Genomic DNA, 12227 nt, shown 5'->3' on the forward strand with positions numbered 1-12227 from the left:
GAGGAACCGTTTGTCCAGAGAGAATGCAAGGACCCAACTGAATGGTAGTCACTAGTTCTTGTAGTCAACGAAACCGATGTTGATCGCAGAGAAAAACGTCCAAAGCGCTTACCATGTCATTTGGTTGAGAGAGAAAAAAGATTACACAAGAAAAGGAAGTGGCTGGACACTCTTATCTACTCTCACTGCTGAAACACTGACAGCGTTTCCTATCTTAAAACTATCTTTAGAAAGCTAGCTACTACCTTCCTATCCACTCTACCTGCACTTTGTACTCCCCAACAAGCTCTTCATATTCTTTAATGACTGTTCTCAGTTGATTTATTTCATTCAGGTCAGAGGTACACTGTATTAGGATAGCATAATCTTCATAAGCATCAAAATTTTCCTTAGTGCAATTCATTCAATGCATATAAACTCAGAAAAAGAATTCAGTGTAAGATCAGTGTTTGATGGTGAACCAGCTGATTCTGTTTTGTCCGTAATGGCGTAGGAAATGAAAAGTGTCCTGAGTTTTAAGTAGATATTCCTTCGTTTACCGCGAACATTTTCAAGGCAGTTGACTCAATCTAATTAAAGCTCAGTACTTAGAGATAGACTCAGAAAACATAAATTAACGTAGACTAAATTTCGACTACTGTGTCACTGTCTGTCCTACCCTGGCTCGGTGATCGTCCAACAGAAAACTGGTCTGTTTGAAGCTGGCTTTTAAATCATTTATTTCTGCTTCGTAAGTAACTGTCTATCAGGAAAGCGAATAAAATCTGTGTAAGTTCCCTGGTTGATCTGAACAGTCACTACCTGATATAGATAGGTCATCATTAATAGTTTTGTCTTAACCGCCTCCTACACTTTGACTCCATATCCGTAACCTGAAACCAGTGGAAGTATAGTAAAGTTTTCCTGACAACTTTCTGGTAGCCATCTACATTCCTAGATACATTCCTAGCACAGTACCCTGTTTCGGCTGTTATACGCGCTGTTCAATACTATTTTCATACAAACTCAAGCTGGGATTCCTTATCATTCCCTATCTACCTGATTCTTGTACTCGCCCAGCATGCTCTCATATTCTGCAGTCAAGGCCTGGAGTTTTCTTATCTCGCTTTTGTTAGCTTTGTGCTGTTGTTAAACACAAAAAGGAATTTATCGTGAAGAAAAAAATTGTGAGTGAAACAGAAAGTACAATTCACATATTTTTTTTTAATAAGGTGCTTAAATCTACGATACGAAGTAAAAACTTTTATTTTATCCACCGTAGCGAGAAGAAAATATCATTCATCTGGATGAAACATAATTAATGTTCCGTCGTTGTCTTGTATAAAATGTGTTTTTTCTCTTTCTTTAGCCCTAAAATGTCACGTGAACTTCCACGAAACAATTGCTGGCTATTTCACTAATTCTTTACCCTACTCATGCTAAAGGGGGACATTTCATGATAAAATGCGCAAACGAGCAGACAAAGAGTCAAAAATAATATCCTCTACTGAGGTGTGAAGTATGGCATAAGAGTTTTTACCGCCTAGGAGGCGCGTATCGAGGCGAAAGCGCACGAGGAATTTTCGTGTTTCCTGGCGTGACTCTGCCTTGCTAAACACCAATACCAATTTATCTGAGCTAATCTCCTTTAGCTATGACCCTACCTGGCTTTTTAACTGATCTATCTTTGTCTGGTACTCACTGACACTACCATGAAGATGATCAAGTTCTTTTTTTGACGTATTCACCTGATGATCCGGAACAGTTAATGGCAAGATGTTAAAACAACTGTAACACAACCTTGAAGTTTACTGAGGGCTCCCTGATATCAGAAAGAATTGTGTTCTCCTACCCCCTAGTTTATAGCCAAGTTATTTGTACGGTAAACGGCAAAAATGATCTCTGGTTTTATTCAAATTCCTCCAATCTATCGGGAACTAAATTGAATAAATCCCTTGTTCGATGTAAATGCCAAAAAATGCTCAGCTAAAGTGCCAAATCGTGTGAAATCGGACCACAAGAAGTTCATTTTTTGCCGTTTGCCAATCCCCCAATTGCCTCCGCTGAGGGACTAACGTTTTTAAGATATCTTCTACGCGGTTTAACACCCCTACCAACTTCAAGTTGATAAGTGACTTCGTTGCTGTGCCTTAGACTACGTGCTGCACTTGTGCGACACAGAGCAACAGATTTCATCAGAGAAAATGATAATCCGGAGCAAGAATTTTCTTAAATCAACAAAAAAAGCACACACACAAAATTACCCAATTAAGACGACAGGGCTCATAAGTAATGTTGAAGAACTAAGCCGCTACAATCAACAGTTGAAAAACTGTAAACAACAAGAGCACCTGAAAATACCTTTATTTTGCATTCCTCCATTTTTCTCTTGTGCTGCTTTATCGTTGATTCTGCTTCATTGACCTAAAATACAACTATCTGATTCTAACTACAGTATGTTCCTAACATGGCTACTCTCTCATTCTACTGTGCTCTCCCTGTGCTTAAGTTCTGGTTCATGGAGACCTTGTTGGGTGATATGCTAATTCAGCTACAGAGCTGCTTCACTATTTTCAATGCCTTCTTTAAACTTGGTCATATACTTCTTTCATTGTAAAGGACAATTTCAGTGAAGTGTCGAATCAAAGTATGCCTTGGGTGTAATGTGGTTTTACTTCAGTACGCTCCCCAAATTGGCTTTGAAAAGTCGCGCTACTTTCTCAACCAAACACACGAAAGAGTTAAACCAATCTGACTTTTTCTAGCTTTTGCCAGGGCTATGGTCAGCGGAAACGAGCGACAGCGGTTTCCTTGAAGACCACAATAACCGTTTCTTCCTCCCACTTCCAGCGACCTGTAGCCTGGAACGAGCAAAACTTTATCGCTTTTCGCGCTCAAGGCCCATGCCTGTGTTTCCTCGGGCTTCCGCTGACCAATTCTCAAATTGTCCACCGTTCTGATTATTCTTACCTTATTAGTGGCCCTTTGTTCTTCCTCGTGGAGGCGTTCCTCTAATGCAGCGATGTCGGCCTGAAACAAAACAAAACAAACTTGTGTTGTTACTCTTACCCAGTCAAAATAAACTACGGAGGTTATTGATTACCAAAGAACTGTTTTCTATTGAAGTAAACACAGATACTGATGATGCATGAATACATGAAACAATTTATTAACTAAGGACTCTCATTCAACTAATCAATCCATGCATTCACGCCTGATCGTCATCAAAATCAAAATTATTCAGGTTTTACAGGACATGCTGTGTGCTGTGATCTCCAAGTGTAATTTGATTAATTCTCACTAAAACGAAAGTGATCACAATCGCCGACCGAATAGAACGAAATAAAAATACCAAAAAGAACCAATAAGAGTGAAAATTAAATACAAGAAACCAGCCTAGGGAACGGGAAAACTCGACAAGAGATTATACAATTTTTTAACTAGTTGAGAGAGAGGTGCAGGTTTTCAAGCTAAAGAGCGGTGTAAAGAAAAATAGAGATTCTACCTTGAGTTGTTCGTTCTCCAATCTAAGGGTGTTCACTTCCTGAGTTCTAGTGCTCAGTTTAGTGGTGAGACTGTCGCTGTTACTCTGCAATGGATACCAAGACTGACAACATAAATATTTTCCTACTTACTCTCTAGTAGCCTGAGAGCAGGCCTTAATGATTAGCGCTTCGGCACGAGGGGGACGGGGTATATAACCAATGTGGGTACTTCAAACCAGCGAGCGAGGCTGTTAAAGTAAATTAATCACCTGGGCTGCCTTTTCTGTGGTATCCACTAACTCGTGCATCTCTTTCAACCGACTGAAAAAAATAATTAGAAACAATAGCGATGAAGGACAGTGACAGAAACACTATTATGTTATTAACTTTCCTTTTCCGTCAAAAACAGACAAAGCGGAGAAAAGCATCAATCTCAGTATGGATCATTCGGATGTATCCAACAGTTTCATAAGTAAGTCGTTTGAAATAATTCAATACTCCACATGAAAGGAAAAGGAGAAACTACTCTTACTTTTTTAGAGTTTTTATTTCAATCTCGGCGTCGCTTTTTTCCTCTTTTAAACTTGCTTCAGCTCTCTTTGTTTCACTCAGCACGAGATCCTGCACAAATGAAAAATTAGAAACAAATTAATCTCGCGATGATTATACTTATACTTATGATAACGATAGAAATTAAAAATTGATAATTAATCATAGGGATTACTTAATATCAATATATATTTGCAATGTTTTTTCAGCAGTTGCGCTGCGCATATTTCATTACGGTTCACTTCACTCACTTTTTCGGCAAGCTTTTCCTGTAGGACTTCCAAATCCTTGTCCCTCTCACTGACGCGATCTTTTTGTATTCTAAAACATTTAAAAACGCTTAAGCTCATTAACAAAACATTTACCATCTCATTGACGGATTCATGGGCTAGGGTGTGGGAGGTTCGGAGCCCCGTCCATCAGAGGCGATGATGAATTCGGGCAAGACTGAGATGCTACTTTTCATTCTGGCCTTGGCGCCTATTTTTAGCGCAAAAATTAAGGAAACGATTTGAATTGGTCTACCGAAAACAGAAAAAGAAAAGTTGGTAAGGTTGGGCAAAAAGTCAGCCAGGTCTGAACCAGCTTTTGAGATTCAAGATTTCCTTCCTTTGCCTAATAGAAAGATTCGGCCTTCGCATTACTTACCAATGCCTTTTAGAAAATATTTTTCTGCAGGTCAACTATATTTATAAAATGTTACCTTGCCGCCTTTTTGAGAGCTTCTTTTTCTCTGCTATTCTTGTCCTGAAAAAAAAGACCAACAGTTAGGGTCATTTAGGATGAACGAAGTCTTAAAAGTTTGGTAACGAGTGACAAGTAAAAAGTATAGTGCTTCATCGAAATAGCGTGAGTAGAAAATGCACTCGATTTGCGTTATATTAGCCTTGCGTTATATTAGCCTTAGCCTTGTGCTTTTATAACAAAAACAAACAAACAAAGAAAGCAAACTTTAAAATTCCTTTCATTTGAAAACATTGCAAGAGATCGTAAATTACGAACGCCATACCCTGTGCGCGGCGATCAATCCTTGCATGTGTTCTAATTCGATTCGTCCTTGTTCATACTGATCCTCAAGGCTCTAGAGTCAAGGAAAACGTTATTTACATGACTTTTCTCAAAATTCCTCACCTTTACCTAGGAATAACTATAACTACCATGAATCTTTTAGTCTAGTGGGTTCATTTCAGTTATACTCGGGACCAAAAAATCCACCTCTTGAATTAAGAGAAATATCTAGAATTACAGAATTACAATTCCTTACTCTTATCTGCACTGACAGTCGACCACACTCCATCTCCTTGGAGCGCAACTGGTTTTGAAGATGAGCCCGCGTTGTTTCCATGGTCTTTTTTAATTCTTCAAATGCGACCGCTTGGTCCTGAAATCACAGAGTAGTAAGTACGTCTAAGAACCACACGAAACCGAATTGACTATTTTCAAGGAGCTGTCTTTGGAGGTTCTTGAAAATTGTCATTAATTGCAAGGAATTCTATAACATCATAATTATTTTCTCAGGGTAAACAAACAGAGGAAGTACGGATAAACTAAAAAGGTAACAGCGATGGTGGCGAATGAAGCACATTGACATGGATTGCAAATGGTTAGCAGAGAAAAAGAGGTATATGCTACTAAATTTTTCAAGGAGCTCAAGTGACGGTGTAGCCTTTTCCTAAGTTGGAAGAATTCGAAAAAAGAGTTTTTAAAGGTTGTCATTAAACACCAAAGTATGGGGAAAAGGTTGCATAAGGTAATCAAATTTGAAAGCAACGCAAATAACACCAACCTTATCGGCTTCAACTTGGGCTAATAAAGTTTCTATCTGTCTGTCTCTTTCTGTTAACTCGACTTGTAAACGCTAGGAAAAAACAGAACGAAATCAACAAATGGACTAGATTTTTAAAATCTAAACACAGTAACTGAGTCTCGACTGGAAAACAAAAATGGTAATTGAAAAATCGTAGTTGATCTCTCTAAGAGATCGGGAAACGTTTTGAGATTTTTGTATGGCAAATCTCCTTTCTTTGGTCGAGCGCCACGAGAGGACAAATTAAGATAAGTTTACTCTAATAATAAAGTTTGTCATGTAAAGTAAAGATGCATAACATCCTTCTTACCTCGTTCGTTGTGTCGGACTGTGTGAGTCTCTTCAGCAAAACTTCCTGTTGTTTTCTTAGGTGATCGTGTTCTTCCTTAACAGCCAGAAAATCAAACACACACAACACTAGTTTTATCAAAGAACAAAAGTATTTTGCGAGTAGTGAACAAAAACGACCAGTAACAGGGACGTTGACTCTTATTTCTTAGGATTGAAGTTTATTCAAGATAACAATTTTCCGACTTCTTATTTTCTTTTCTCTTTCATCCAACGAAGAAACTCGTTCCTACTTCAAGGTGATGCCTATTAATGTTGATTACGAAATTTAGCAATAGCGATTGACGAGTTTCCTCAAACACCAAAGTACAAAAAGCAACTGAAAATCAAACAGTGTAAATTTTTGGTTGGTATTGAACTTTTTTTCTTTAATCTGATTGCTCTTAAAAACTTAAGTTTGAAGGCGACTTTCGCTCCTGGTATCGAAATCAAAACGCTAGTAGTGTCGCTAACCAAATGCTATAAATGCTCCCGTGTGTTCACATTACAAGGAAAGCTATTTTGTAGTAACAAGAAAAAAACATTTAGTGCATACCTCTGTGGCTTGTTGTTCTCTAAGCAGCCTCCGCAATGCTTTATTAGTCCTTTCAAACTCGTCCAACTTTTGTAACAACATCTCTCTTTGTCTGGTCAGTAACGTCGTGTCCGCAGCAGACATTCGTTTGTCCTAGAAAATTGTTCAATCGAAATATCTAAAAGCCAGCTCAATCAACGATCCTAAAGTACAACAATTAGTGTAAAATAACTTGACTTCCATCCCTTATTTTGTTTTTCCCTTTTGCATGGAGATTCTCTTTTTAGCTTTCACATTCCTTATTTAAACTGGGCGGTTTAGGTGGAATTTTCAGTAAAGGGTAAGGGTAGAGGGGGAGGGGGCCAGTTACCAGAATTCAGGGGGAGGGGAATACTAGGTTGATAACTTGTTAATAATAACGCTTTTCATGAAAAAAAAGTGATGGGTTCATACAACCCTGCGGCTAGGATCTCCCTCATAAATTATGCTATAGCTTTGTAGAGTAAAAGTAAGTTACTAATTAAAATGAAATTTTACAAAATTAATGTACCTCCTTCAGCTTCCTGATAGTGTCTCTAAGTTTAATTAGCTGTTCTCCAGCGGCTTTTCCATCCATTTCCACTTCTACTAGTTTCTTCAACACAGCTGCTCTTTCTCCAGCTAACTTTCCCACTTCTGACCTGCATAGCATTGGGAATGCATAACAAATTTGAGTTGCTGGAACTCTACTTGTATATACACCACACACAACCTACAATTCCTCTCCCAGCTCTGACAAAGGGCTAACACTCCCCTCCCTCAAAAACATCGGCTTTAGAAACTCTTTGCAATGGAAAATTCACTTTATCAACTCAGCTGTTAAAAAAATTACTTTTAAGACTAAAGTTTTACTTTAACGAGTACAATCAGTCTAAATGATCTACAATACCTCTTAGGTACATACATGTGTACCAATCACTTTTAAGAGGCATACTGCTGTACAGATCATTTACCTTGTCACATTAGCATCTTCCTTCCATTTTTCTATTGAATGACGCAGAGCTTCATTTTCCTTCACAGTCGCTTTTAGCTCTTGCTTATAACCCTGGAAAAAAAATTAGGTGCATTTAATTTTAAAATCAGTAAAACAGGGAAATGGTGTGTGGAAACATATTTATACAGCTGTTTGTAAAGAAAATTTGATCAAGCTTACAAAGAGCTCATCTTCCTGTGCTTCAAGAATTCTTCTGGAGGCATCAAGTTGTTCATCTTTCTTCTCTACAGCTTGTCTGGCTCTTTGCATTTCTCTCTACAAAACAGAAAAAAAATTATTGAAACAGAGATTCATTCCAATTACAACTAACAATAAGTACAGGACATGTCCTTTGCTGCAAGAAATACCTCAGTTTTCAGACTTCCAACTTCTGACATCAAACTGCCAATCTTTTTCTCGTACGATCTTATCTTTCCATGTACCTCATCTTCCTATTTTAAAAATAAATCATCACTTGATTGCAACATAATGTTTTCCACTAGTAAGTTTCAGTTGTTCCTCAAACAATGTATATTTCTTCACTTTTCTATCATATATTTTCAAGACTGCACTTTTCAATAAATTCAGTTTTTAAATTCATACAACTGTGCTGACAGTATTTCCTTGTGTGAGGTGTTGGTTGGCAAGATTGCTGGTGGGGCTGGGTACATTATTTCAGATAGGTAAGTAGAAGGTACTACAAATCACGGATAGCTACGGCATGAGATAAAGTAAGGGGGGTGGGTTGTAAAATTTTTTGCCTACCTAATGAACAAAGTCACAAATACTGGATGGATGGGTAAACATGCAGCAAGCATGAAGGTTGGAAGGAAAAGGAGAAAAGGAGGAAAAGAAAAGAGGGGGGAAGGGAAAAAAAGAAAATACCTCAGAAGTAGAAAGATCCTCCATTCTCAGTGTTCCACCTCCATGGGGAGGGCTGACTTCTAAGCGATGTGAAGGACCCTAAATGAACAAGTGTCAAAGGCAAACTTACAAAATGAAACTGAAGGTTCCTTATTTCAAATTATTCAAAATATCTCCATTCAAAATATTTGATATCTCTATTGTAATCTGCTTTAGGGCTCATGCCACCATTGAATATCTGCTTGAATTATTAAACTTCTTGATGTTTTAGCTCTATTTATCAGCTCTCACTCACAAAGCATTGCTAAAAAGTAGTTTTTACATGTAATGCCCAACCTCCCATGCAAATGTTCTCTTTGACGTCTTCCCTGGAGGAGGCACAAAAGGTGGAGAAGATGATTTGATGGCTTTTCTCTGACCCTGGGATATATATGGAAAAAATTCTAATCAGGTTAATGGTATCTGGATCATCTTAAAGTTGCATTTGTTTGAATCCTCGTCAAGAAAACACCAAGTATTTTTTTTTTACCTGTTATTGTGATAAATGAGTTTGCCATTTATCTTTGTGGTAATTCCAGTCATAGTGAGTCTTTTTAGACCTAAATTAAACATCTTTCTTCCAATACATTGTGCTTCAAATTTTTTCAAGGAAAGCATTTTTCAAGTTACATTTAGGTGAGATTTATGTCACCCTGTTTCAAATTGTGATAGTAAATACAAAGCAAAGCAAAGTTAACTCAAACTGAGTTAACCCTTTCACTCCGAAAACTTAATTGCTAATTTTTCTCGCTGTCTGCTGCAGGTCATAACAAGATGGAAAACATCTTTCTTTCAGTAAAACTTCTTTGAAAATTTTAAAACCAGGAAAAATTGTGACCACAACATGAATCAGAAAGTGTTTTTACTTACAGTAGATCTTGTCAAACCACTTTGTCTTTTCGTTCGCAGCCTTTGCTAAAAGAATTAAGTACCAAACAAACTTAACAAATAAGAAGCTTCAGCAGTGATGACTGCCACCGAGTAGGAAAATTGCATATTACACTTATGCTGTAAATCTTGCAAATGACATGGTGGCTTCAGTAAAAAATTAAAAGGCAACATTCACTTTAAAACATAAATACGAAAGGTTGACAATTACATTCACATTCTAATAATTATGCAAATTTTGGTAAGTAAAAGTAAAAAGTAAAAAGTAAAATAAAAGTAGTTTTAACTCTTTAACTCCCAAGATCTGATTGTTAATTCTCCCCTCTTGCTGGTACACATTTCCTTGTTAATTAGTTACAGGAATTTGGTGTTGGATCAAGACAACAACTTCAAATTGATAAGTTTGTTATTCTCATTACCAGTTTGTTGGACAATGTATGAATATTATAGGGAGAAGTTACATGCTAATCAGTTCTGGGAGTTAAAGGGTTAATACACATTTACCAAGATAAGTACAATGACAATTTCAGTGAAACTGTGCACTTACTCCTCTCCTTACCCATCAACAGTCAACTGATAACAAGTTAAGGATAAGATTAAGTTAGGGGAGGGGTAGGTGCACATGTGCTCAAATACAGACACTGATCCCCTTGATCTATAATCAAAGAGTTAGTTCAAAGACTAAACTGATTTGAAAAATTTAGACCACGACAGAGCCATTGTTCTGATTATCAAGGCAGATTTTGCTTCTTTTACCATTCTCTGTCTTTAACTTTTAAAATGTACTGTATGAGTCCCCGCACACTGCATATTGCTCTGTTCCACCATTGTGGTGACTCTCAAGAGATGGACACTTAAACAAGAAAATTCACACAAGAAGGCTCAATTGAATGAAGACTCGCTTTACCTCAACTGCTGTTGGGACCCCAGGTTTTCCTTTTTTCTTCTTCTTGAGGTGTACATGTACGGGAGTCTCTCTGTCCACATGGACGTGGACAGGAGACTTGCGTCCATCTCCTGTCATCATCTGGTATAATATATAAGAATAATCCTTAGGCAAACCAGATTTATTCTGCTTAATAAACCCTTGATCCTCAATAATCAAATAAAAAATAAGGCAATGAAAATTACTCCCAGAGTGGATTGCACCACTATTTTTAGTCTTGACATATCCTTTACTTTTAATGCTCCTCTTTTGCAATGAAAATGTTGAGATAATGCAATGATCCTGGACAGTGGTGCATTATATGTCAAGTAGTTGCAAAAAGGAGCTTTAAAAACTAAGAAAACAGGATTTGAACGTGTGCACTTGCAAATTTGGGGTAATGCTCAAACAGCTGAGCTTTGTCGCTGTTACTACCATGAAATGAAACTCGAGGGTGGAAGTTAAACAAATCAAAATTAAATTGAAATTTTCAAAAGAACCGGTGCAAGATATGAGGAAAAGTTCAATTCGATTTGTGCTGATGATTGCAAGTGTACACATTGTGTGCATGATTAAGTGCTATTTTTTTTTTTACCAGAAAATGAAAACAGAGAAAGAAAATGAAAGACAGAATTCATCAAGTTGGGCACTAAGCACCTCGTACAAATAAACCAGCAACATAAACGACAAAATCAGATCCCCCCTCTTTAGGCAATTAATTATCTTTAGGGATTACCTCAAAGAGTTTAACAAAGAAAGCTCACGGCAAGGTATCGGTAGAATATAAATATAAAATCAGTTAATACAATGACAGTGACACATACGTAGAGAAAATTACTGAAAAGTCTAGAGTCCAACAATCGCACAATCCAACTTCAATAAGAAGTTGTGGAATCCCCTCGTGTAAATAACACATAACCCATTGAGTGTACAAATTACAAAGGTATTCTCTTAGTAATTACAGTGAAATTACTGCATCATAATACTACATCCTGATGGAATCCAATGCATTTTTTAACTTTTTGAGCCATCTACACCGTATTAGCGCGGTAAAACCGGAAAAATCTTCAACTTGAAATGAACATCCTTTATCTGAGTGAGCGCTAGATATCGCTGCCGTGTCGTGACACTCGAATTTGGCGCCGAAACTAGGACTTCGTCTAGGTGGTAACAAGACGAATGAGATAACTCAAAGAACACATACCTTTTCACGAAAAATTAAAGGCAAACATCGTCATTAGAAGACCTTAAGGCTTAATGTCTTAAAGAAGAGGTGGATTAAAGATCAAAACAACATACTACAAACTCTCCACAAAGCCAAGCCGTTGCTTCACAGCCCAGACGCCAAACGTGGAAGCTGATTGGTCGGAAGCCTTTGAAAACTACTAGCCTCGCTTTCGTTTTTGTTCTCCAGATTTCTTCCAGTACTTGCGCTCTTTTAGGGGTAGGTGTGTTTTGCACTTTTAACTTCACGCAAAAAGTAAGAAAAAAAACGTTCTCCATTTAGACTCTGAGCTTTTGAAAAACAGGCCGATGCGAAAAAACTTCCCTTAGGTCACAAGGTACACTTTAGCGAACCGGCACATGATACGTTAGGCGATTGATACTAGAACTGGTAATGAATTCTTAGGAAGGAACTACAAAAAGAATACTGTTCTTTTCTCGTTGATGAAGGTTTTTCTCGAGAAAATTTCAAATAATAATCTTTCAGGAGAAAAAGGTTGAAAAATAATAAAAATATTATTTTGGAAGAGGTCTGGTGTCGAGAGAAGGCGTTTGTGATGCGCAGAAGTGGTGCGATTCACGCCTTCATTGCG

General features: G+C 37.5%; 1 protein-coding gene across 1 annotated transcript; it reads right to left on the reverse strand.

The window, feature by feature from the left end:
* Positions 1 to 430: 430 nt before the first annotated feature.
* On the reverse strand, positions 431 to 11746 carry LOC131772664 (outer dense fiber protein 2). The gene is made up of 24 exons (XM_066165165.1): positions 11615 to 11746; positions 10393 to 10512; positions 9468 to 9512; positions 8895 to 8978; positions 8580 to 8657; positions 8063 to 8146; positions 7875 to 7970; positions 7675 to 7766; positions 7233 to 7362; positions 6704 to 6835; positions 6131 to 6205; positions 5800 to 5871; positions 5278 to 5394; positions 5023 to 5094; positions 4717 to 4760; positions 4265 to 4334; positions 3997 to 4085; positions 3734 to 3785; positions 3485 to 3568; positions 2950 to 3009; positions 2341 to 2403; positions 1644 to 1727; positions 1039 to 1122; positions 431 to 742 (listed from the first exon to the last, which is right to left on the reverse strand). Exons 2-24 carry the CDS (start codon positions 10510 to 10512, stop codon positions 635 to 637), a joined length of 1935 nt encoding a protein of 644 aa, XP_066021262.1. The 5' UTR covers positions 11615 to 11746; the 3' UTR covers positions 431 to 634.
* Between the last annotated feature and the right edge of the window lie 481 nt (positions 11747 to 12227).

Source organism: Pocillopora verrucosa, chromosome 4, assembly GCF_036669915.1.
Source record: "Pocillopora verrucosa isolate sample1 chromosome 4, ASM3666991v2, whole genome shotgun sequence".
NCBI classification, from domain to species: Eukaryota; Metazoa; Cnidaria; class Anthozoa; order Scleractinia; family Pocilloporidae; genus Pocillopora; species Pocillopora verrucosa.

Excerpts from the sequence above, each read along its gene's own strand:
- LOC131772664 (XM_066165165.1), bottom strand. The coding sequence starts at position 10,512 with ATGATGACAGGAGATGGACGCAAGTCTCCTGTCCACGTCCATGTGGAC. Across the intron at positions 5,395-5,799 it reads CCCAAGTTGAAGCCGATAAG|GACCAAGCGGTCGCATTTGA; the intron begins GTTGGTGTTATT and ends CTGTGATTTCAG. Across the intron at positions 3,010-3,484 it reads TGGAGAACGAACAACTCAAG|GCCGACATCGCTGCATTAGA; the intron begins GTAGAATCTCTA and ends GTTTTGTTTCAG.